General features: G+C 37.2%; 1 protein-coding gene across 1 annotated transcript in view; it reads right to left on the bottom strand.

Annotated features, from left to right (window-relative positions):
• Positions 1 to 27,907, bottom strand: part of itpr3 (inositol 1,4,5-trisphosphate receptor, type 3) — a 140,654-nt gene that overhangs the window by 59,013 nt on the left and 53,734 nt on the right. Inside the window, exons 19-27 of the mRNA XM_061902779.1 lie at positions 26,432 to 26,547; positions 21,025 to 21,276; positions 20,806 to 20,950; positions 13,647 to 13,791; positions 13,371 to 13,573; positions 13,183 to 13,303; positions 13,058 to 13,112; positions 8,006 to 8,171; positions 7,704 to 7,871 (exon numbers count right to left, since the gene is read on the bottom strand). Of these exons, the coding sequence (XP_061758763.1) occupies positions 7,704 to 7,871; positions 8,006 to 8,171; positions 13,058 to 13,112; positions 13,183 to 13,303; positions 13,371 to 13,573; positions 13,647 to 13,791; positions 20,806 to 20,950; positions 21,025 to 21,276; positions 26,432 to 26,547 (1,371 nt within the window). The remainder of the gene's footprint in view (positions 1 to 7,703; positions 7,872 to 8,005; positions 8,172 to 13,057; positions 13,113 to 13,182; positions 13,304 to 13,370; positions 13,574 to 13,646; positions 13,792 to 20,805; positions 20,951 to 21,024; positions 21,277 to 26,431; positions 26,548 to 27,907) is intronic.

Below are 27,907 nucleotides of genomic sequence, written 5' to 3'. Positions count from 1 at the left end.
GGACTCTCACACTATTATGTTAGATATACTATGGAATAGACTCTAACACCATTATATTAGATCGACAATGGACTGGACTCTCACACTATTACGTTAGATCGACTATGGACTGGACTCTCACGCTATTATGTCAGATCCACTATGGATTAGACTTTCACACTACTATGTTGATTAGATATACTATGGACTGGACTCTCACACGATTATGTTAGATCGACAATTGACTGGACTCTCACACTATTATGTTAAATCCACTATGGACTGGACTCTCACGCTATTATGTCAGATCCACTATGGACTGGACTCTCACACTATTATGTTATATCCACTATGGACTGGACTCTCACGCTATTAAGTTAGATCCACTATGGACTGGACTCTCACACTATTATGTTAGATCCACTATGGACTGGACTCTCACACTATTATGTTAGATCCACTATGGACTGGACTCTCACACTATTATGTTATATCCACTATGGACTGGACTCTCACGCTATTAAGTTAGATCCACTATGGACTGGACTCTCACACTATTATGTTAGATCCACTACGGACTGGACTCTCAAACTATTATGTTAGATCCACTGTGGACTGGACTTTCACGCTACTATGTTAGATCCACCATGGACTGGACTTTCACACTATTATGTTGGTTAGATATACTATGGACTGGACTCTCACACGATTATGTTAGATCCACTATGGACTGGACTCTCACACTATTATGTCAGATTCACTCCGCCTGGACTCTCACACTATTATGTTGGATCCACTATGGACTGGACTCTCACACTATTATGTTAGATCCACTATGGACTGGACTCTCACACTATTATGTTAGATCCACTATGGACTGGACTCTCACGCAATTATTTTAGATCCACTATGGACTGGACTCTCACGCTATTATGTTAGATCCAATATGGACTGGACTCTCACGCTATTATGTTCGATCCACTATGGACTGGACTCTCACGCTATTATGTTAGATCCACTATGGACTGGACTCTCACACTATTATGTTAGATCCACTATGGACTGGACTCTCACACTACTATGTCAAATCCACTAAGGATTGGACTCTCACACTATTATGTTAGATCCACTATGGACTGGACTCTCACGCTATTATGTTAGATCCAATATGGGCTGGACTCTCACGCTATTATGTTAGATCCACTATGGACTGGACTCTCACGCTATTATGTTAGATCCAATATGGACTGGACTCTCACGCTATTATGTTCGATTCACTATGGACTGGACTCTCACGCTATTATGTTAGATCCACTATGGACTGGACTCTCACACTATTATGTTAGATCCACTATGGACTGGACTCTCACACTACTATGTCAAATCCACTAAGGATTGGACTCTCACACGATTATGTCAGATTCACTCCGCCTGGACTCTCACACTATTATGTTAGATCCACTATGGACTGGACTCTCACGCTATTATGTTAGATCCACTATGGACTGGACTCTCACGCTATTATGTTAGATCCACTATGGACTGGACTTTCACACAATTATGTTGGTTAGATATACTATGGACTGGACTCTCACACTATTATGTTGGATCCACTATGGACTGGACTCTCCCACTATTATGTTAGATCTACTATGGACTGGACTCTCCCACTATTATGTTAGATGCACTATGGACTGGACTCTCACACTATTATGTTGGATCCACTATGGACTGGACTCTCAAACTATTATGTTAGATCCACTATGGACTGGACTCCCACTATTATGTTAGATCCACTATGGACTGGACTCTCACACTACTATGTCAGATCCACTAAGGACTGGACTCTCACACTATTATGTCAGATTCACTCCGCCTGGACTCTCACACTATTATGTTGGATCCACTATGGACTGGACTCTCACACTATTATGTTAGATCCAATATGGGCTGGACTCTCACGCTATTATGTTAGATCCACTATGGACTGGACTCTCACACTACTATGTCAAATCCACTAAGGATTGGACTCTCACACTATTATGTTAGATCCACTATGGACTGGACTCTCACGCTATTATGTTAGATCCAATATGGACTGGACTCTCACGCTATTATGTTCGATCCACTATGGACTGGACTCTCACGCTATTATGTTAGATCCACTATGGACTGGACTCTCACACTATTATGTTAGATCCACTATGGACTGGACTCTCACACTACTATGTCAAATCCACTAAGGATTGGACTCTCACACTATTATGTTAGATCCACTATGGACTGGACTCTCACACTACTATGTCAAATCCACTAAGGATTGGACTCTCACACGATTATGTCAGATTCACTCCGCCTGGACTCTCACACTATTATGTTAGATCCACTATGGACTGGACTCTCACGCTATTATGTTAGATCCACTATGGACTGGACTCTCACGCTATTATGTTAGATCCACTATGGACTGGACTCTCACGCTATTATGTTAAATCCACTATGGACTGGACTTTCACACAATTATGTTGGTTAGATCCACTATGGACTGGACTCTCACATGATTATGTTAGATCCACTATGGACTGGACTCTCACACTATTATGTTAGATCCATTATGGACTGGACTCTCACACTGTTATGTCAGATTCACTCCGCCTGGACTCTCACACTATTATGTTGGATCCACTATGGACTGGACTCTCCCACTATTATGTTAGATCCACTATGGACTGGACTCTCACACTATTATGTTAGATCCACTATGGACTGGACTCTCACACTATTATGTTGGATCCACTATGGACTGGATTACCACACTTCTATGTCAGATCCACTAAGGACTGGACTCTCACACTATTATGTTAGATCCACTCTGGACTGGATTCTCACACTATTATGTTAGATCCACTATGGACTGGACTCTCACACTATTATGTGAGATCCACTATGGACTGGACTCTCACACTATTATGTTAGATCCACTATGGACTGGACTGTCACTAATATGTTAGATCCACTATGGACTGGACTCTCACACTATTATGTTAGATCCACTATGGACTGGACTCTCACACTACTATGTCAAATCCACTAAGGATTGGACTCTCACACTATTATGTTAGATCCACTATGGACTGGACTCTCACACTACTATGTCAAATCCACTAAGGATTGGACTCTCACACGATTATGTCAGATTCACTCCGCCTGGACTCTCACACTATTATGTTAGATCCACTATGGACTGGACTCTCACGCTATTATGTTAGATCCACTATGGACTGGACTCTCACGCTATTATGTTAGATCCACTATGGACTGGACTCTCACGCTATTATGTTAAATCCACTATGGACTGGACTTTCACACAATTATGTTGGTTAGATATACTATGGACTGGACTCTCACACGATTATGTTAGATCCACTATGGACTGGACTCTCACACTATTATGTTAGATCCATTATGGACTGGACTCTCACACTGTTATGTCAGATTCACTCCGCCTGGACTCTCACACTATTATGTTGGATCCACTATGGACTGGACTCTCCCACTATTATGTTAGATCTACTATGGACTGGACTCTCCCACTATTATGTTAGATCCACTATGGACTGGACTCTCACACTATTATGTTAGATCCACTATGGACTGGACTCTCAAACTATTATGTTAGATCCACTATGGACTGGACTCCCACTATTATGTTAGATCCACTATGGACTGGACTCTCACACTATTATGTTAGATCCACTATGGACTGGATTACCACACTTCTATGTCAGATCCACTAAGGACTGGACTCTCACACTATTATGTTAGATCCACTATGGACTGGACTCTCACACTATTATGTTGGATCCACTATGGACTGGACTCTCACACTATTATGTTAGATCCACTATGGACTGGATTCTCACACTATTATGTTAGATCCACTATGGACTGGACTCTCACACTATTATGTGAGATCCACTATGGACTGGACTCTCACACTATTATGTTAGATCCACTATGGACTGGACTGTCACTAATATGTTAGATCCACTATGGACTGGACTCTCACACTATTAATTAAATCCACTCGACGTCCATTGCACCGGTCACCACATCTGTGGTCCCCTCCAAGGTTTCTCAATGTCATCCCATCCATCCATCCATTTTCTGCCGCTTATTCCCGTTCGGGGTCGCGGGGGGCGCTGGCGCCTATCTCAGCTACAATCGGGCGGAAGGCGGGGTACACCCTGGACAAGTCGCCACCTCATCGCAGGGCCAACACAGATAGACAGACAACATTCACACACTAGGGCCAATTTAGTGTTGCCAATCAACCTATCCCCAGGTGCATGTCTTTGGAAGTGGGAGGAAGCCGGAGTACCCGGAGGGAACCCACGCATTCACGGGGAGAACATGCAAACTCCACACAGAAAGATCCCGAGCCTGGATTTGAACCCAGGACTGCAGGACCTTCGTATTGTGAGGCAGACGCACTAACCCCTCTGCCACCGTGAAGCCCCAATGTCATCCCATTGAGTTTAGTTTTTTCTTGCCCTGATGTGGGATCTGAACAGACGATGTCGTTGTGGCTTTGTGCAGCCCTTTGAGACACTTGTGATTTAGGGCTATATAAGTAAACTTTATAGTTTAGTTACTGTTTATAACTTGTTGTCTCTTCGTCTTTGTGAGCGATTTTCTTTTAGTGTAACTAATCATATGTATTGTTGTTTTCTTGTTATTAGATCAGTGTAAATTTTGCTATCGCCTTTTTCATCCCCAGTAAGTTTTTAGAATAATTGTTTCTAAGTTATCACAAAAACTTTGTGTAACATTGAGTGCCTGGTGAGAATCGAAAGTTGTCTTTGGAACCTACCAAGAGTAAGGCTTGTAAAACTCCACTGTGTAGGGGGGAAGCAATATGAAGGTGTTCTGTTTCTTTCATGTATTGTAATCAACAGAAAGATAATGTTTTAACCCAAGAACTACAAAGCGGAGAGAAGGCAGGATCTGCCCAAGTTCCAGACGACCTCTTTTTGAAATGTTTTACAAACCTCTTCTTTGAACTGTTTTACGACCTTTTCTGTGAACTGTTTTACAACCTTTTCTCCGAACTGTTTATGACCCCGTCCCTTTGTAAGCAGCTGTTGACATGTGGTCAGAGAAAGTCCAAATAAAGGAGGAGGCGTACAATATTTCACCAGAGCGTGGGTGACACTGTAAGAGGTTACAGGTCGACACGTTTCTCCTCAAATTGAGCAAAATTGAATTCTGTCTCTGTTTAATTCTTTGCCTCTTGTCTTGTTTAATAGATGTCATCAGTGTTTGACCCTGACGGGAGTGATTTTCTGTTTATTGTTTTGTGCTACGTTTCTTTTGATGGTTACTCTCGTGTATTCAAGTCTAGAGTTCATAGCCATTTGTTTATTCACTCTGTCTGAAGAGAGTTCTTAGAAAACGCACCATTACATCTTATGTAGACCTCTTGGAAGTCCAGATGACTTCTTGTTGAACTGTTTTACGAACCTCTTTTTGAACTCTTTTACGGAACCTCTTCTTTGTACGACCCTTTCTATGAACTGTTTACGACCCGTCCCTTTGGAAACAGCTGTTGACATGTGGTCAGAGAAAGTCCAAATAAAGGAGGAGGCGTACAATCTTCCGCCAGAGCGTGGGTGACACTGTAAGAGGTTACAGATCAACTCGTTTCTCCTCAAATTGAGCCAAATTTAATACTGTCTCAGTTCAATTCTTTGCCTCTTGTCTTGTTTAATAGATGTCATCTGGGTTTGAACCTGACGGGAGGGATTTTCTGTGCTACGTTTCTTTTGACGGTTATTCTCGTGTATCAAGTCTAGAATTCATAGCTATTTGTTTATTCACTCTATCTGAAGAGAGTTCTTAGAAACTGCAGAATAAAAGCCTGCGTCAGTCGTTCCCCGTCTGCAACCGAGTCCTCATTTTTGCCAAGACTTAACACATTTTGACCAGAGAACCACCATTACATGTTATGTAGAGAACAAGGAAGTCCAAACGACCGCTTTTTGAACTGTTTTACGAACCTCTTTTTGAACTCTTTTACGGAACCTCTTCTTTGAACTGTTTTACGACCCTTTCTATGAACTGTTTACGACCCCATCCCTTTGGAAGCAGCTGTTGACATGTGGTCAGTGAAAGTCCAAATAAAGGAGGAGGCGTACAATCTTCCGCCAGAGCGTGGGTGACACTGTAAGAGGTTACAGGTCGACATGTTTCTCGTCAAATTGAGCAAAATTGAATTCTGTCTCTGTTTAATTCCTTGCCTCTTGTCTTGTTTAATAGATGTCATCAGTGTTTGAACCTGACGGTAGTGATTTTCTGTTTATTGTTTTGCGCCACGTTTTTTTTTATTTTTACTCTCTTTTATCAAGTGTAGAATTCATAACTATTTGTTCATTCACTCTGTTTGAAGAGAGTTCTTAGAAACTGCAGAATAAAAGCCTGCGTCAATCTTTCCCCGTCTGCAACCGAGTCCTCACTCTTGCCAAGACTTAACACATTTTGACCAGAGACCAACGTTACATGTTATGTAGATCACAAGGAAGTCCAAACGACCGCTTTTTGAATTGTTTTACGAACCTCTTTTTGAACTCTTTTACGGAACCTCTTCTTTGAACTCTTTTACGACCCCGTCCTTTTGGAAGCAGCTGTTGACATTAATCAGAGAAAGTCCAAATAAAGGACGAGGCGTACAATCTTCCGCCAGAGCGTGGGTGACACTGTAAGAGGTTACAGATCGACACGTTTCTCCTCAAATTGAGCAAAATGTAATACTGTCTCTGTTCAATCCTTTGTCTCTTGTCTTGTTTAATACATGTCATCTGGGTTTGAACCTGACGGGAGTGATTTTCCGTTTATTGTTTTGCACCACGTTTCTTTTGACGGTTACTCTCGTGTATCAAGTTTAGAATTCATAGCTATTTGTTTATTCACTCTGTTTGAAGAAAGTTCTTAGAAACTGCAGAATAAAAGCCTGCGTCAATCGTTCCCTGTCTGCAACAGAGTCCTCATTCTTGCCAAGACTTAACACATTTTGACCAAAGAACCACCATTACATGTTATTTTGACCACTTGGAAGGGTTTTATATTTCGAAAAAAATCACAATATGACCCCCTCATAATCCGGTGCGCCTTTTGTATGAAAATAGACCTGAATAGACCCGTTCATCAGCAGTCCGCCTTTTAACCCGGTGCGCCCTATGGTCCAGAAAATACGGTAATCCTTTTTTTAGACTACATTAACTTCAATTCTAGTCACTTCTCATCATTTAGGAGAGAATAAAATGATCCGGGCGGACTCCTCCCTCCTAAAAGTGAAAGGTCCTAACACTATCAAAACCTCAGTAAGCTTTTCAGCTGAAATAAGATGTTAAAAAAGGGGGACACCGCTCCCTCTGTAAGGTAAAAGAAACAATACAGAAGAGATGTGACATGCAATCAGGACCGCTCAGTCACCTTCACCAGGTATGACGCAGCAAGCCCCGCCCACACCGGCATACAGGAAGTTGCGTAAGCAGCGTTCAAAGCAGCTGATGTTAGTTGGTTACTTTTGTGCACTTATGGTTGGATATGAGATTATTTTTGACTGAGTGAGGTGTCTTAAATGTCGGTGTTAGAGTTGTTAGTGACAGCGCCCTCTACTGGATGGAGGTATTCATCATCCATTGAACCAAAGTGAGCCCGCTAACCTCCGCTTTCTCCTTCTTGTCTTTCTTGTCCTTTTTGCCGTCGCCGCCCCCGCTCGTCTTCTTCTCCACCCACAGCTCAGACTTCTCCACCAGCGTCCTGAGACGATCCAGATCCGACTTGATCAGCTTGTAGTTTTCCACGTCCTGGGCGGAGATCAGCAGCTGGACCTGCACGCGGGACCGTGTCAGCACGTGCATGTTTGTTTTTAATTATTCACTGGGACTAAATTGGAGGTTGCGGCTTGAAAAAACCCTGACGTTAGCTTGGATGAATTAGTCGGGCATGAAAACGTGTGTGTGACCTGTTTGAAGGTGTGCAGCACATCCTGTCTCTGGCTGAAGTGTCTGAAAAGAAGCAGCAGAGCTCCAGACACCAGAGGCGGGTAGTCGTGCATGGTGAGGTGGATCAGAACCCGCAGAAACATGCGACCTCCTTCGTCGTCCACCTCCAGGATGCTGTTGCCCTTCCTGTGCACGTACACGCACACAAATAGATACGTGGCTCAATTTAGACGCGCAACACTGAGATATGGAGTAAAATTCCTGCCAAGACTCCAGAAACACACAAACTTGTTTGTACTCACACCCAACAATTCGCAAGTAAAACGAAAACAAACAATATTAGTCAATTAATGAAGTGATTCGCAAGTAAAAAAACAAAAAGACTATTTTTCTGAAATTAAAAAAAGGAGTCTCAAGAAGAAAACAATCTTTTGCATGTAAAAAAAAATGATTTCCAAGTATAGAACAATTTTCAGCAATTTGAAAAAAAGAGATTTGCAAGTATAAAAACAATGTTCTGCAATAAACAAATATTTTCAACTATGAAAACAATTTTCTTTCATTAAATATACAATTGGCAAGAAAAACATTTTTTTTTCTTCAATTAAAGAAACGATTCGCAAGAAAAAAAACACTGTATGTTCTTAAATTAAAATAGGGAGTCCATTTTTTTTCTGCAAGTAAAACAAAAACAATTTGCAATTGTAAAAACAATTTTCTTCAATTTAAAGAAAAAAAATTGCATGTAAAAAAATTTATATTTTCTTCAATAAAAAAATGATTTGCAAGCAAAATAAAACATTTTCTTGAATTTAAATAGGGAGTCAGAAGAAAAAAAAAGTTCTGCAAGTAAAAAAAAAGATTTCCAAGTATAAAACAATTTTCTGCAATTAACAAAAAAGTTTTGCAAGTATGAAAACAATTTTTTTCCATTAAAAATACAATTCGCAAGAAAAAAAAATACTATTTTCTTCAATTAAAAAAAAAATTCGCAAGAAAAAAACCCCACATTTTCTTAAATTAAAATAGGGAGTGACAATAAAAAAAAATTCTGCAAGTAAAATAAATGATTCGCGATTATAAAACCATTATAAAACCATCCATCCATCCATCCATTTTCTACCGCTTATTCCCCTTCGGGGTCGCGGGGGGCGCTGGCGCCTATCTCAGCTACAATTGGGCGCAAGGCGGGGTACACCCTGGACAAGTCGCCACCTCATCGCAGGGCGATTATAAAACTAACTTTCTTCAATTAAATAAAACAATTCACATGTAAATATATATATATATATATATATATATATATATATATATATATATATATATATATATATATATACATATATATATATATATATATATATATGTATATATATTCAATTAAAAATGATTTGCAAGCAAAATAAACAATTTTCTTAAATTTAAATAGGGAGTCAGAAGAAAAAAAAATGTATGCATCCCCAAATTTTTTTTTCCAAGTATAGAATAATTTTCTGCAATTTAAAAAAAAATAATTGCAAGTATGAAAACAATTTTCTTCCATTTAAAATACAATTCGCAAGAAAAAAAATACTATTTTCTTCAATTACAAAAACGATTCGCAATAAAAAAAAAACACATTTTCTTAAATTAAAATAGCGAGTGACAAAAAAAAATATCTAAAAGTTAAATAAATGATTGGCGATTATAAAAACAATTTTCTTCAATTTAAAAAAAAAATTATTACAAAAAAAATGTTCTGCCAGTAAAAAAAATGATTTCCAAGTATAGAACAATTTTTTGCAATTAACAAAAAAGATTTGCAAGTTTAAAAACTATTTTCTTCCATTAAAAATCCAATTCGCAAGAAAAAAATACTATTTTCTTCAATTAAAAAAAGATTCGCAAGAAAAAAAAATACATTGTCTTGAATTAAAATAGGGAGTGACAAAAAAATAAAATTTTTGCAAGTAAAATAAATGATTTGTTATTATAAATCAATGTTCTTCAATAAAAAAAAATCAATTCGCATGTAAAAAAATTTAACAATTATTTAATTAAAAAATTAATTGCAAGCTAAATAAAACATTTTCTTAAATTAAAATAGGGAGTCAGAAGAAAAAAAATGTTCTGCAGGTAAAAAAAATATTTCAAAGTATACAACAATTTTCTACAATAAAAAAAAAAGATTTGCAAGTGTAGACACTATTTTCTTCCATTAAAAATAAAATTCGCAAGAAAAAAAACAATTTTTTTCTTAAATTTAAATAGGGAGTGACAATAAAAAACAATTCTGCAAGTAAAATAAATCATTTGCAATTATAAAAAACATTTTCTTCAATTAAAAAAAAAAGTGCATGTAAAAAAAATATATGTATTCAATTAAAAAATTATTTGCAAGCAAAATAAAACATTTCTTGAATTTAAATAGGGCTTCAGAAGAAAAAAAAATTCTGCAAGTAAGAAAAAATATTTCCAAGTATAGAACAATTTTCTGCAATGTAAAAAAAAAATGAATTGCAAGTATGAAAACAATTTTCTTCCATTAAAAATACTATTCGCAAGAAAAAAACATTATTTCCTTCAATTAAAAAAACAATTCGCAAGAAAAAAAACATCTTCCTAAATTAAAATACGGAATGACAATAAAAAAAATTCTGCAAGTAAAATAAATGATTTGCCATTATTTAAAAAAATGTTCTTCAATAAAAAACAAAACAATTTGCATTTAAAAAAAACAAAACAATTACTTAATAAAAAATTAATTGCAAGAAAAATAAAATATTTTCTTGAATTTAAATAGGGAGTCAGAAGGGAAAAGAAAAACTTTCTGCAAGTAAAAAAAAATATTTCCAAGTATAAAACAATTTTCTGCAATTGAAAAAAATTCGTTGCAAGTATAAAAACAATTTTTTTCAATTAAAGAACACAATTCGCAAGTAATAAAATTAACAATTTTTTGGAGCAAAAACATACAACTTTTTTGGAATTAAATAGTCGCAAGAAAAAAATTCTGCAATTAAAAAAACAATTTCTATGTCTAAAACAATTTTCTGCAATTAAAAAAAAAATTTCTTAAATTAAAATAGGGAGTCACAAGAAAAAAATTTTTTAGCAAGTAAAAACATGATTTCCAAGTATAGAACAATTTTCAGCAATTAAAATAAATGAATTGCAGGGTTAAAAAAATGTTATTCAATTAAAAAAAATATTTGCAAGTAAAAAAAAACACATTTTCTTAAGATAAAAAAATGAGTGACAACTATAACTAATTGTTTTCTTCAAGTGAAAAACAATTCACAAGTAGATAACACAATTTTATTCAATTGAAAAAAACAATTCACAAACATGAAAACTATTTTCTGCAATAAAAAAACAACAATTTGCAAGTATAAAAACAAGTGTCTTTAAAAAAAAACGATTTGCAAGAATAAAAACTATTCTGTGCAAGTAATATTTATATAGCTCTTTTCTCTAGTGACTCAGAGCGCTTTTACAAACCCCGTTTCCATATGAGTTGGGAAATTGTGTTAGATGTAAATATAAACGGAATACAATGATTTGCAAATCCTTGTCAACCCATATTCAGTTGAATATGCTACAAAGACAACATATTTGATGTTCAAACTCATAAACTTTATTATTTTTTTTGCAAATAATAATTAACTTAGAATTTCATGGCTGCAACACGTGCCAAAGTAGTTGGGAAAGGGCATGTTCACCACTGTGTTACATCACCTTTTCTTTTAACAACACTCAATAAACGTTTGGGAACTGAGGAAACTAATTGTTGAAGTTTTGAAAGTGGAATTCTTTCCCATTCTTGTTTTATGTAGAGCTTCAGTCGTTCAACAGTCCGGGGTCTTCGCTGTCGGATGTTGCGCTTCATAAGGCGCCACACATTTTCCATGGGAGACAGGTCTGGACTGCAGGCGGGCCAGGAAAGTACTCGCACTCTTTTACTACAAAACTAGGCTGTTGTAACACGTGGCTTGGCATTGTCTTGCTGAAATAAGCAGGGGCATCCATGAAAAAGACGGCGCTTAGATGGCAGCATATGTTGTTCCAAAACCTGTATGTACCTTTCAGCATTAATGGTGCCTTCACAGATGTGTAAGTTACCCATGCCTTGGGCATTAATGCACCCCCATACCATCACAGATGCTGGCTTTTGAACTTTGCGTCGATAACAGTCTGGATGGTTTGCTTCCTCTTTGGTCCGGATGACACGATGTCGAATATTTCCAAAACAATTGGAAATGTGGACTCGTCAGACCACAGAACACTTTTCCACTCTGCATCAGTCCATCTTAGATGATATCGGGCCCAGAGACGCCGGCGGCGTTTCTGGATGTTGTTGATAAATGGCTTTCGCTTTGCATAGTAGAGCTTTAACTTGCACTTACAGATTTAGCGACAAACTGTATTTAGTGACAGTGGTTTTCTGAAGTGTTCCTGAGCCCATGTGGTGATATCCTTTAGAGATTGATGTCGGTTTTTTATACAGTGCCATCTGAGGGATCGAAAGTCACGGTCATTCAATGTTGGTTTCTGGCCATGCCGTTTACGTGGAGTGATTTCTCCAAATTCTCTGAACCTTTTGATGATATTAAAGACCGTAGATGTTGAAATCCCTAAACTTCTTGCAATTGCACTTTGAGAAACGTTGTTCTTAAACTGTTTGACTATTTGCTCACGCAGTTGTGGACAAAGGGATGTACCTCGCCCCATCCTTTCTTGTGAAAGACTGAGCATTTTTTGGGAAGCTGTTTTTATACCCAATCATGGCACCCACCTGTTCCCAATAAGCCCGCACACCTGTGGGATGTTCCAAATAAGTGTTTGATGAGCATTCCTCAACTTTATCAGTATTTATTGCCACCTCTCCCAACTTCTTTGTCACGTGTTGCTGGCATCAAATTTTAAAGTTAATGATTACATCTAAGACAATTTCCCAGCTCATATGGAAACGGGGTTTGTACTTGCAAAATATTTTTCCTCATCCATCCATTTCCTACCGCTTGTCCCTCTCGTGAGTAAAAACATGTTTGTGTGTTGGTGGAGTTTTTTCCCCTCCCTATTGGGACACGTACCCGACACCGAACATGGCCTCGGCCTGCTCTCCGATGTGCTGCAGGTTGATGGCGGCTGCAGGAAGAGACGTGCGTTATGTTGTTGCACTTAGCCCCTCCCCCTTGGCGTTGGCTTGGCCACGCACCTGCTTCCTCCATGCTGGTGGTGGCGTCGGCGTCGGCCAGCGGGTAAATGTCCACGAACTCCTTCTTGAAGATGGACAGCAAGAAGGAGAGACGGTAGTCCAGACGCACGTTGAGGATGAACTGGCGAGGGCGAGAGAGGGCGTTGGTGACGGGCGCAGGAAACGTGGCGAGGGGCGTTCTCACTCACCTGTAGGATCTCCAGGATCTTCAGCTTGGTGTCCATCACGGTCAGGTCCGTCTTGTCGATACTGTCTTTAGTCGCCCGCTGTCCGTCCATCCCCAGCCCCGCCCCCCTCGCCCCTGGCCCGCCAAATAAGGACTGCTTCCTGTTCAGCACCATGGTGGTCATTATCTGGCCCATGCCGTGGATGGAGCGCTTCACGTTCTTCCCTGCGGGCAGACAGGACTTTTCACAATAAGAGCGCACGAGAGGCGACAATTCATGTGTGCGTTTGTCCAAAACCTGAGGCGTCCTCGTGTAACACGACGCCACTTGGCGGGGGGTTGGGCCTGCAGTCGATGATGCCCAGCAGTGTTCTGGTAAGTCGCAGCAGCTCAAAGAAACTGTAGAAGCCAAAGTAGATGAGATGGCGGGCCAGGCTCACCACCTGGACAGGAAGCAGGAAGCAAGTCAGGAGAAGGGAGGGAGAGGCGACGACGGTGGCGGCGGCGAAGCTAACACAGAAAAACGCCTCTTACCCAAAAATTAGTTGCTTATTGAAAAACAAACCAAAAATGGTGCGTAATTTTGAAACCAAGAAATTGAGTTAAAATTTTACCCTTATAACCCAAAAACTCATTTATTAAAAACGACTTAAAAATGGTAAGTCATTTTGAAAACTCAGAAATGTTGTAAAAATAATATCCTTATAACCCAAAATATGTCCAAAATTTTACTTAACACTAGCAACCCAAAAATGAGTTACTCATTAAAAAACTACTTAAAAATGGTGCGTAATTTTTGTGAAAACCCAAAAAATTAGTTAAAATAATACCTTAATATCCAAAAGATGTGTTGCTCTTTATAAAAAATAACTAAAAAATGTAACTCAACACTAGCAACCCAAAAAGGAGTTATTCATTGAAAAACAACCCAAAAATGGTGTCATTTTTTTGAAAACCCAGAAATTCAGTTAAAATAAATTCCTTATAACTCAAAAAATGTGTTGCTCTTTATAAAAATAACTCCAAAATATAACTCAACACTAGCAACCCAAAAAGGAGTTACTCAATGAAAAGCAACCCAAAAATAGTGTGTGATTTAAAAAAAAAAAATGAAATTGAGTTAAAATAATTCCCTTTTAACCCAAAAAATGTGTTGCTGTTTATAAAAAAACTCAAAAATGTAACTTAACACTAGCAACCCAAAAATGAGTTATTCATTAAAAAAACTACTTAAAAATTGTGTAATTTTGAAAAACCAGAAATGTAGTTAAAATAATACCCTTTTAACCCAAAAGATGTATTGCTCTTTATAGAAATAACTCCAAAATTTAACTTAACACTAGCAACCCAAAAATGAGTTACTCAATGAAAAACAACCCAAAAATGGTGTGTAATTTTTTGAAATTTAGTTAAAATAATACCCTTTTAACCCCAAAAATGTGTTGCTCTTCATAAAAAAACTCAAAAATTTTACTCAACACTAACAACCCAAAAAGAAGTTACTCATTGAAAAGCAACCCAAAAAGGGTGCGTAATTTTTTTTAAAAACCCAGAAATTGAGTTAAAATAATACCCTTTTAACCCAAAAAATGTGTCGCTGTTTATAAAAAAACTCAAAAATGTAACTTAACACTAGCAACCCAAAGATGAGTTATTCATTCAAAAACTACTTAAAAATTGTGTGTAATTTTGAAAACCCAGAAATTGTGTTAAAATGATATCCTTATAACCCCAAAAATGTGTTGCTTTTTATAAAAATAACTCCAAAATGTAGCTAAACTCTAGAAACCCAAAAATGAGTTACTCATTGAAAAACAACCCAAAAGTTGTATGTAATTTTTGTGAAAACCCAGAAATGTAGTTAAAATATTACCCTTATAACCCAAAAGATGTATTGCTCTTCATAAAAATAACTCTAAATTTAACTTAACACTAGCAACCCAAAAATTAGTTACTCATTGAAAAACAACCCAAAAATGGTGTGTCATTTTTTTGAAAACCCAGAAATTGAGTTAAAATAATTTCCTTATAACTCAAAAATGTGTTCCTCTTTATAAAAATAACTCCAAAGTGTAACTCAACACTAGCAAAAAGGAGTTACTCATTGGGAAAACAACCCAAAAATAGTACGTAAGTTTTTTTTGGAAAACCCAGAAATTTAGTTAAATAATTATTACCCCAAAAATGTGTTGCTCTTCATAAAAAAACTCCATTATTTTACTCAACACTAACAACCCAAAAAGGAGTTACTCATTGAAAAGCAACCCAAAAAGGGTGTGTAATTTTTTTTGAAAACCCAGAAATTGAGTTAAAATAATACCCTTTTAACCCAAAAAATGCGTTGCTGTTTGTAAAAAACTCAAAAATGTAACTTAACACTAGCAACCCAAAAATGAGTTATTCATTAAAAAATACTTAAAAATTGTGTGTAATTTTGAAAACCCAGAAATGTGGTTAAAATAATACCCTTTTAACCCAAAATATGTATTAGTCTTTATAGAAATAACTCCAAAATGTAACTCAACACTAGCAACCCAAAAAGGAGTTACTCATTGGGAAAACAACCCAAAAATAGTGCGTAATTTTTTTGGGGAAAACCCAGAAATTGAGTTAAATAATTATTACCCCAAAAATGTGTTGCTCTTCATAAAAAAACTCCAACATTTTACTCAACACTAACAACCCAAAAAGGAGTTACTCATTGAAAAGCAATCCAAAAATGGTGCGTAATTTTTTTTTAAAACCCAGAAATTGAGTTAAAATAATACCCTTTTAAGCCAAAAAATGTGTTGCTGTTTGTAAAAAACTCAAAAATGTAACTTGACACTAGCAACCCAAAAATGAGTTATTCATTAAAAAATACTTAAAAATTGTGTGTAATTTTGAAAACCCAGAAATGTGGTTAAAATAATACCCTTTTAACCCAAAAGATGTATTGCTCTTTATAGAAATAACTGTAAAATTTAACTTAACACTAGCAACCCAAAAATGAGTAACTCATTGAAAAACAACACAAAAATGGTGTGTCATTTTTTTGAAAACCCAGAAATTGAGTTAAAATAATTTCCTTATAACTCAAAAATGTGTTCCTCTTTATAAAAATAACTCCAAAGTGTAACTCAACACTAGCAACCCAAAAAGGAGTTACTCATTGGGAAAACAACCCAAAAATAGTGTGTAAGTTTTTTTGGGGAAACCCAGAAATTTAGTTAAATAATTATTACCCCAAAAATGTGTTGCTCTTCATAAAAAAACTCCATCATTTTACTCAACACTAACAACCCAAAAAGGAGTTACTCATTGAAAAGCAATCCAAAAATGGTGCGTAATTTTTTTTAAAACCCAGAAATTGAGTTAAAATAATACCCTTTTAAGCCAAAAAATGTGTTGCTGTTTGTAAAAAACTCAAAAATGTAACTTAACACTAGCAACCCAAAAATGAGTTATTCATTAAAAAATACTTAAAAATTGTGTGTAATTTTGAAAACCCAGAAATGTGGTTAAAATAATACCCTTTTAACTCAAAAGATGTATTGCTCTTTATAGAAATAACTCTAAAACTTAACTTAACACTAGCAACCCAAAAATTAGTTACTCATTGAAAAACAACCCAAAAATGGTGTGTAATTTTTTTGAAAACCCAGAAATTTAGTTAAAATAATTTCCTTTTAACCAAAAAAATGTGTTGTTCTTTTTAAAAATAACTCCAAAATGTAACTCAACACTAGCAACCCAAAAAGGAGTTACTCATTGGAAAAACAACCCAAAAATAGTGTGTAATTTTTGGGGGGAAAACCCAGGAATTGAGTTAAATAATTATTACCCCAAAAATGTGTTGCTCTTCATTAAAAAACTCCAACATTTTACTCAACACTAACAACCCAAAAAGGAGTTACCCATTGAAAAGCAACCCAAAAATGGTGAGTAATTTAAAAAAAGAAAAAAAGAAATTGAGTTAAAATAATACCCTTTTAAACCCAGAAATTTGTTGCTGTTTATAAAAAAACTCAAAAATTTAACTTAACACTAGCAACCCAAAAATGAGTTATTCATTAAAAAACAATTTAAAAATTGTGTGTAATTTTGAAAACCCGTAATTTTGAAAACCCAGAAATGTGGTTAAAATAATACCCTTTTAACCCAAAAGATGTATTGCTCTTTATAGAAATAACTCTAATATTTTACTTAACTCTAGCAACCCAAAAAGGAGTTACTCATTGAAAAGCAAACCAAAAATGGTGCGTAATTTTTTTTTAAACCCAGAAATTGAGTTAAATTAATACCCTTTCAACCCAAAAAATGTGTTGCTGTTTATAAAAAAACTCAAAAATGTAACTCAACACATAGCACCCCGAAAATGAGTTATTCATTAAAAAACTACTTACAAATTGTGTAATTTTGAAAACCCAGAAATGTAGTTAAAATAATACCCTTTTAACCCAAAAGATGTATTGCTCTTTATAGAAATAACTCTAAAATTTAACTTAACTCTAGCAACCCAAAAATGAGTTACTCATTGAAAAACAACCCAAAATTGGTGCGTAATTAAAAAAAAACAAACAACCAGGAATTGAGTTAAAATAATACCTTTATAACCCAAAACATTTATTGCTCTTTATAAAAAAAACTCAAAAATTTAACTCAACACTAGGAAGCCAAAAATGACTTACTCATTCAAAAACAACCCAAAAATGGCGCATGAAAAAAAAAAAATTGAAATTGAGTTAAAAAAATACTCTTACAACCCAAAAAATGTGTTGCTCTTTATAAAAATAACTCCAAAATGTAACTCAACGCTATCAATGCAAAGATGAGATACTCATTGAAAATCAACCCCAAAGAGGTGCATTTTTTTTTAAACCCAGAAATTGAGTTAAAATAATACCCTTATAACCCCAAAAAATGTGTTGCTCTTTAAAAAATAACTCCAAAATGTAACCCAACACTACCAACCCAAAAATGGTGCGTCATTTTTTTTTAAACCCAGAAATTTAGTTAAAATAATACCTTATAACCCAAGAAATATGTAGCTCTTCATGAAAATAACTCCAAAATTTAACTCAACACTAGCAACCCAAAAATGAGTTACTCATTGAAAAACAACCCAAAAATGGTGCGTAATTTTATTTTAAAAACCCATAAATTGAGTTGAAATAATACCCTTATAATCCAAAAACTGTTTTGCTCTTCATAAAAATAACTCCAAAATGTTTCTTAACACTAGCAGCACAAAAATGATGCGTAATTTTTTTGCAAACCAAGAAATTGAGTTAAAATAATACTCTTATAACCCCAAAAAATGTTGTTCGTTATAAAAATAACTCAAAAATGTAACTCAACACTATTGACGCAAAAATGAGAAACTCATTGAAAAACAACCCCAAAATGGTGCGTAATTTTGAAAACCCAGAAATTGAGTTAAAATAATACCAATATATCCCAAAAACAGTTTTGCTCTTCACAAAAATAACTCAAAAATGTTTCTCAACACTAGCAGCACAAAAATGATGCGTAATTTTTTTGTAAACCAAGAAATTCAGTTAAAATATTACTCTTACAACCCCCAAAAATGTTGTTCGTAATAAAAATAACAAAAAAATTTAACTTGACACTATTGACGCAAAAATTAGATACTCATTGAAAAACAACCCATAAATGGTGCGTAATTCTTTTGAAAACCAAGAAATTGAGTTAAAATAATACTCTTATAACCCCAAAAAATGTTGTTCGTTATAAAAATAACTCAAAAATGTAACTTAACACTATTGACGCAAAAATGAGAAACTCATTGAAAAACAACCCCAAAATGGTGCGTAATTTTGAAAACCCAGAAATTGAGTTAAAATAATACCAATATATCCCAAAAACAGTTTTGCTCTTCACAAAAATAACTCAAAAATGTTTCTCAACACTAGCAGCACAAAAATGATGCGTAATTTTTTTGTAAACCAAGAAATTCAGTTAAAATATTACTCTTACAACCCCCAAAAATGTTGTTCGTAATAAAAATAACAAAAAAATTTAACTTGACACTATTGACGCAAAAATTAGATACTCATTGAAAAACAACCCATAAATGGTGCGTAATTCTTTTGAAAACCAAGAAATTGAGTTAAAATAATACCCATATAACCCAAAAAGTGTTTTGCTCTTCACAAAAATAACTCAAAAATGTTTCTCAACAGCAGCAGCACAAAAATGATGCGTCATTTTTTGTAAACCAAGAAATTGAGTTAAAATAATACTCTTATAACCCCAAAAATGTTGTTTGTTATAAAAATAACAAAAAAATGTAACTCAACACTATTGACGCAAAAATGAGATACTCATTGAAAAACAACCCAAAAATGGTGCGTAATTTTTTTGAAAACCCAGAAATTGAGTTAAAATAATACCCTTAGAACCCAAAAACAGTTTTGCTCTTCACGAAAATAACTCAAAAATGTTTCTCAACACTAGCAGCACAAAAATGATGCGTAATTTTTTTGTAAACCAAGAAATTGAGTTGAAATAATACTCTTATAACCCCAAAAAATGTTGCTTGTTATAAAAATATCTTAAAAATTTAACTCGACACTATTGACGCGAAAATGACATACTCATTGAAAAACAACCCAAAAATGGTGCGTAATTTTGAAAACCCAGAAATTTTGTTAAAATAATACCCTTATAACCCAAAAACTGTTTTGCTCTTCACGAAAATAACTCAAAAATGTTTCTCAACACTAGCAGCACAAAAATGATGCCTAATTTTTTTGTAAACCAAGAAATTGAGTTAAAGTAATACTCTTATAACCCCCAAAAATGTTGTTCGTTATAAAAATAGCTCAAAAATGTAACTCAACACTATTGACGCAAAAATTAGATACTCATTGAAAAACAACCCAAAAATGGTGCGTAATTTTGAAAACCCAAAAATTCAGTTAAAATATTACTCTTATAACCCCAAAAAATGTTGTTCGTTATAAATATAACTCAAAAATGTAACTCAACACTATTGACGCAAAAATGAGATACTCATTGAAAAACAACCCATAAATGGTGCCTAATTCTTTTGAAAACCAAGAAATTGAGTTAAAATAATACCCATATGACCCAAAAACTGTTTTGCTCTTCACAAAAATAACTCAAAAATGTTTCTCAACACCAGCAGCACAAAAATGGTGCGTAATTTTTTTGTAAACCAAGAAATTGAGTTAAAATAATACTCTTATAACCCCCAAAAATTGTTGTTCGTTATAAAAATAACTCAAAAATGTAACTCAACACTAATGACGCAAAAATTAGATACTCATTGAAAAACAACCCAAAAATGGTGCGTAATTTTGAAAACCCAAAAATTTAGTTAAAATAATACCCTTACAACTACAAATAAATAACTCCAAAATATAACTCAACACTAGCAACCCATAAATTGGGTTACCAAAATAATCCAGCATTATTTAGTGCATACAGACCTCGTACGTCAGCTTGTTCTTCTCCTCGTTGTGAAAGGGCAGCTCCTCGTTGAGTACGTGGTTGAGGTACTCCTCCATGAAGACCATGGTGTTGGAGAAGCGGTTCTTCTTGTTGTCTCGGCTGTCGTCCATGTTGGAGTCGTAACTGAAGCAAGAAGGTCAGACGTGGTTTCGCCAGGCTTCCAACAAGCGACGCCACTACGGTTTTAGACCACTGACTCTTTGATGGTGATGGAGGTGGGGATCTCGGTCCACAGGCGGGCAAACTTGACCGGCGTGACCAGTTCTTGCGGGTCCCGGTCCACGTGGGCGTGCAGCATCAGGCGGCAGAAGGAGGCGCGCAGGTCAAAGGGCAGCGTCTCGTCCATCATGCACAAGAAGATGAGCTCCACGTCCAGCTGCTTGGAGATCTCGTCGATGGCCAGGTACTGGCGGTCCAAGCACATCCTGGCAAAGAGCTTCAGCTGGTACCTGAGGAGACCGGGGGGGAAAAAACATCAACAACTACAGACCCCTGACTACAGCTGGTCTTGGACTGGTCCATTAGTGTACACAGCTCAGCACACCTGTGCACATTTTCAAATAACATTGCCATTTGTTTGTGCCATTTTGTTTTTTAAACTATTCGAAAAGTATTTTAGAATATTATTATTAATATTATATTATAGGTGTGATATGTGCATAAGGTGTAATAGGTCTAATATTATATTATATTATGATTTATATTATACATATAGTACTCGCACTCTTGTACTATGAAGCCACGCTGTTGTAACACGAGCAGAATGTGGCTGAGCATTGTCTTGCTGAAATAAGCAGGGGCGTCCATGATAACGTCGCTTGGATGCCAACATATGTTGCTCCAAAACCTGTATGTACCTTTCAGCATTAATGGTGCCTTCACAGATGTGTAAGTTACCCATGCCTTGGGCATTAATGCACCCCCATACCATCACAGATGCTGGCTTTTCAACAGTCCGCATGGTTCATTTCCTCTTTAGTCCGGACGACACAACGTCCACAGTTTGAAATGTAGACTCGTCAGATCACCAGAACACTTTCAGACTTTGCATCAGTCCATCTTAGATGAGCTCGGGCCCAGCAAAGCTGGCTGCATTTCTGGGTGTTGTTGATAAATGGCTTTGCATAGCACTTACAGATGTAGCGACCAACTGTGGTTACTGACAGTGGTTTTCTGAACCGTTAATAAGCCCATGTGGTGATATCCTTTACACACAGATGTCGCTTTTTGATGCAGTACTGCTTGGGGGAAACCAAGGTCACGGGCTTTGCCGCTTACGTGCAGGGATCTCTCCAGATTTTCTGAACCTTTTGATGATATAACGGACCGCAGATGGTGAGTTCGGCGGGGCGGTATAGCTCGGTTGGTAGAGTGGCCGAGCCAGCAACCTTAGGGTTCCAGGTTCGATCCTCGCTTCCGCCATCCGGGTCACTGCTGTTGTGTCCTTGGGCAAGACACTTTACCTACATGCTCCCACTGGGTAAAACCACACTGATTTTAATGTAACTTAGATATTGGGTTACACTATGTAAAAGCGCTATATAAATATAATTCACTTCACTTTACATCTCTATATTCCTTGCAATAGCTGGTTGAGAACCCATCCATCCATCCATTTTCTACCACTTACTCCCTTCGGGGTCGCTGGAGCCTATCCCAGCTACAATCAGGCAGAAGGCGGAGTACACCTTGGAGGCCACCACAGTGTGTGCGGGTTTTGATTTTTTTGTTTGGTTGCTCGTCTATGAATGTTGTTCTTAAAACCTCGATTGTATTTGTACCAACGGCTCTAGAGTAGGTTTGGTTTGATTCGATTTTTATTAAGGATCCCCCATTAGCTGGTTGCCACAGCAACCCACTTGTCTTCCCGGGGTCCGCAAACTCAATACAATCACAAGTAAAAGCATTTAAGTATAACAGGGGTCGGCAACTTTTACCACTCAAAGGGCCATTTCGACCCGTTTCACAAAATAAAGAACACAATGGGAGCAACAAAACTCTTTTGAAATCTAAAATGAAATAACACTGCATGCACAGTTTTTTTTTGCTTTGTGCTATGTATAAACCAGGAGTCTCAGACACACGGCCAGCACCTTAATATGAAAATTTAACGTTAGTGCGGCCAGCGAGATTTATATGAATGCCGCTTGACAGCATCACACTTGCCGACCCTCCTAATTTTTCCGGGAGACTGTCGAATTTCAGAGCAACTATTCTCGCGAATGTCTGCTGGTTTTCACCCCGTCAATAATAAGAGCATGCTATGATGGCGGAACCTTTGGCGCCCCTGTGATAGCAAAATTACTTATACTCGTTTAAATAGATGATGTTCTTTGAACTGGGTACCAAAAGTTGTTTATTGGGCTCAGGAATGTGACACTTAGCAAGAAATCTTTTATCTGACCAAGCTCTGTCTCCTGTGTCTTTGATGTGACATGTGGACTTAAGTTGACCTGGGCATGTGTGTTTTCTCTCCCTGGCACCCCCCCCCCGTGCTAAACTGTTGCCCTTTCCTGAGTGACCCCCTCCCCTTCTGGGCAAACGACACCCTCTCCCCTTCACAGGATTATGGGTATTCATTCCACTGGTGTACTGTATGTAAATGAGCATGGAGGGTGGGACTTCTGAGAACGTATAATTGTCATGACATTTTCCAAGGCAGGTAGAACAAGCTGGAACAAACGGATGTGTCATTCTGGTTTGGTCTCGCTTTGCAAAGCTTGTTATTATTTGTTTGTTACTTTAATAAATAATTTTAAAGCTATTTGTCACTAAAGGATCGTCTTTAAGAAATTTCTATGACACCCCCTACAACCTGTGCTAACAGCTTGCCAGCCCAGTCACATGTTGATTGTGGTTACTGCAGACACACCTAAGTGACTGCAGCCATACAGGTCACACTGAGGGGGCCCGTTTAAACAACTTTAACACTCTTACTAATACGCGCCACACTGTGAACCAACACCAAACAAGAATGACAAATACATTTCGGGAGAACATCCGCACTGTAACGCATCATAAACACAACAGAACAAATACCCAGAATCCCATGCATCCCTAACTCTTCCAAGCTACATTATACACCCCCGCTACCACCAAACCTCCCCACCTCCCTCTGTGCGTTGGTTGAGGTGGGCGGGGTTGGGGTGTATAATGTAGCCCGGAAGAGTTAGGGATGCATAGGATTCTGGGTATTTGTTCTGTGGTGTTTAGGTTGTGTTACAGTGCAGATGTTCTCCCGAAATGTGTTTATCATTATTGTTTGGTGTGGGTTCACAGTGTGGCGCATATTAGTAAGAGTTTTAAAGTTGTTTATATCACAACCATCAGTATAACCTGTGTGGCTGTTGACCAAGTATGCCTTGCAGTCGATAATGTGTGCTAGCAGGGGTCGCATGCTACATGAGTCCGGCCGGCTCGCAGATAGCATGGTGTGAAGGCGGGCGCGACGATATGTTTTAGAGGACGTTAAAAGCATTGTCACCACGACACGCCCTAAAAATAGTTATGTGGGTGAAAACCGGAAAATGTTACCCCAGGGATAATTCTGGGAAAGGCACTGAAATCCGGAATAACTCCCGGAAAAATCTTGAGGGTCGTCAAGTATGCAGCTGAGCCACATCACAGTGATCAAAGAGCTGTATGCAGCTCCGGAGCCGCGGGTTGCCGACCCCTGAAGTATAACTTCACAATACAGAAAACAAATAAAAGCATCAATAAGAAAACAAGCAAACAATTTACAGAAGAATAATTACCTTATGAATATAACTACACAATGCAAAACCAAATAAAATGTTATCGTTGTTAAATGATACCATTTACTTATGTTCACAAGCTATTTCAACTTTGGTTACTTTCAGTTGCAGAGGAGGAGGGGGGCACAGGTCCGGTGGCCATGGATGAAGTGCTGGCTGTCCAGAGTCGGGATCCGGGGTGGACCACTCGACTGTGTATCGGTTGGGGACATCTGTGCGCTGCTGACCTGTCTCCGCTCAGGATGGCCTCCTGCTGGCCCCACTATGGACTGGACACTCACTATTATGTTAGATCCACTATGGATTGGACTCTCACTATTATGTTAGATCCACTATGGACTGGACTCTCACTATTATGTTAGATCCACTATGGACTGGACTCTCACTATTATGTTAGATCCACTAGGGACTGGACTCTCACACTATTATGTTAGATCCACTATGGACTGGACTCTCACACTATTATGCTAGATCCACTATGGACTGCACTCTCACACTATTATGTTAGACCCACTATGGACTGGACTCTCACTATTATGTTAGACCCACTATGGACTGGACTCTCACTATTATGTTAGATCCACTATGGACTGCACTCTCACACTATTATGTTAGATCCACTATGGACTGGACTCTCACACTATTATGTTAGATCCACTATTGACTGCACTCTCACACTATTATGTTAGATCCACTATGGACTGGACTCTCACTTTTATGTTAGACCCACTATGGACTGGACTCTCACTATTATGTTGGATCCACTATGGACTGCACTCTCACACTATTGTGTTAGATCCACTATGGACTGGACTCTCACATTATTATGCTAGATCCACTATGGACGGGACTCTCACACTATTACGTTAGATCCACTATGGACTGGACTCCCACTATTATGTTAGATCCACTATGGACTGGACTCTCACTATTATGTTTGATCCACTATGGACTGGACTCTCACACTATTATGCTAGATCCACTATGGACTGGACTCCCACAATATTATGTTAGATCCACTATGGACTGGACTCTCACACTATTATGTTAGATCCACTATGGACTGCACTCTCACACTATTATGCTAGATCCACTATGGACTGGACTCCCACAATATTATGTTAGATCCACTATGGACTGGACTCTCACACTATTATGTTAGATCCACTATGGACTGCACTCTCACACTATTATGTTAGATCCACTATGGACTGGACTCTCACTATTATGTTAGACCCACTATGGACTGGACTCTCACTATTATGTTTGATCCACTATGGACTGGACTCTCACACTATTATGCTAGATCCACTATGGACTGGACTCCCACAATATTATGTTAGATCCACTATGGACTAGACTCTCACACTATTATGTTAGATCCACTATTGACTGGACTCTCACACTATTATGTTTGATCCACTATGGACTGGACTCTCACACTATTATGTTAAATCCACTATGGACTGGACACTCACATTATTATGTTAGATCCACTATGAACTGGACTCTCACTGGTCTTTGGCAATTTGGTGACCATCCCTATCCAATATGTTATGTAAAAGTGTCTGCCCTGAGATGGGTAGGTTGTGAGTTCAAACCCCGGCCGAGTCAAACCAAAGACTATAAAAATGGGACCCATTACTTCCCGGCTTGGCACTCAGCATCAAATGTTGGAATTGGGGGTTAAATCACCACAAATTATTTCCGGGCGTGGCCACCGCTGCTGCTCACTGCTCCCCTCACCTTCCAGGGGGTGATCAAGGGGGATGGGTCAAATGCAGAGAATAATTTCGCCACACCTAGTGTGTGTGTGTGACTATCATTGGTACTTTAACTTGAACTTTACCTGTAGTAGGTGAGAACGTTCTCGTCGTGGGCGTTGCCTTGTCTGGCCTCCTGAGCCAGCTGCCTGATGCTCTTCTCCTGCTTCTCATTGGTCTTGTCCGCCCACACTAGCCACACCTGCAGCACGTCAGAGACACAACACGATTACAGATGTCCGATAATGTCTTTTTGTCTTAATGTCCGATTTTGTCCAACTCTTAAATACCGATTCCGATATCAACTGATACCGATACATACAGTCGTGGAATTAACACATTATTATGCCTACTTTTGTTGTGATGTCCCGCTGGATGCATTAAACAATGTAACAAGGTTTTCCAAAATAAATCAACTCAACTTATGGAAAAAAAATGCCAACTTGGCACCGCCGTATTTATTATTGAAGTCACAAAGTGCATTGTTTTTTTTTAACATGCCTCAAAACAGCAGCTCAGAATTTGGGACATGCTCTTCCTGAAATAGCATGAGCAGGTTGAGGTGGGTGGGGTTTGGGTAGTGGGTAGCGTGGGGTATATATTGTAGCGTCCCGTTAGTGCTGCAAGGGGTTTTTGGGTATTTGTTCTGTTGTGTTTATGTTGTGTTACGGTGCGGATTGTCATGACTTGGACCAGTGGTCACCAACCTTTTTGAAACCAAGAGCTACTTCTTGGGTACTGATTAATGCGAAGGGCTACCAGTTTGATACACACTAAAATAAATTGCCAGAATTAGCCAATTTGCTCAATTTACCTTTAGTAAATAAATCTATACATATAAAAAAATGGGTATTTCTGTCTGTCATTCCGTCATACATTTTTTTTCCTTTTACGGAAGGTTTTTTTGTAGAGAATAAATGGTGAAAAAAACACTTAATTGAACGGTTTAAAAAAGGAGAAAACATGAAAAAAATGAAAATAAAATTTTGAAACATAGTTTATCTTCAATTTCGACTCTTTGAAATTCAATATTCAACCGAAAAAAATGAAGACAAAAACTAGTTCATTCGAATCTTCTTGAAAAAAAATATATATATGTATTTATGGAACATCATTAGTAAATTTTCCTGATTAAGATTAATTTTAGTATTTTGAAGACATGTTTTAAATAGGTTAAAATCCAATCTGCACTTTGTTAGAATATATAACAAATTGGACCAAGCTATATTTCTAACAAAGACAAATCATTATTTCTTCTAGATTTTCCAGAACAAAAATTAAAAAAAAATTCAAAAGACTTGGAAATAAGATTTAAATTTAATACTATTTTTTTTTTTTAGATTTGCCAGAATAATTTTTTAAAATTTTAATCATAAGTTTGAAGAATTATTTCACAAATATTCTTCGTCGAAAAAAACAGAAGCTAAAATGAAGAATTAAATTCAAATTGATTTATTATTCTTTACAATAAAAAAATAAAAAAATTACTTGAACATTAATTTAAATTGTCAGGAAAGAAGAGGAAGGAATTTAAAAGGGAAAAAGGTATATCTGTTTAAAAA

Source organism: Nerophis ophidion, linkage group LG06, assembly GCF_033978795.1.
Source record: "Nerophis ophidion isolate RoL-2023_Sa linkage group LG06, RoL_Noph_v1.0, whole genome shotgun sequence".
In the NCBI taxonomy this organism is placed as follows: domain Eukaryota; kingdom Metazoa; phylum Chordata; class Actinopteri; order Syngnathiformes; family Syngnathidae; genus Nerophis; species Nerophis ophidion.
The sequence above is the reverse complement of the archived record's forward strand: the minus strand, read 5'-3'. Positions and strand labels throughout refer to the sequence as shown.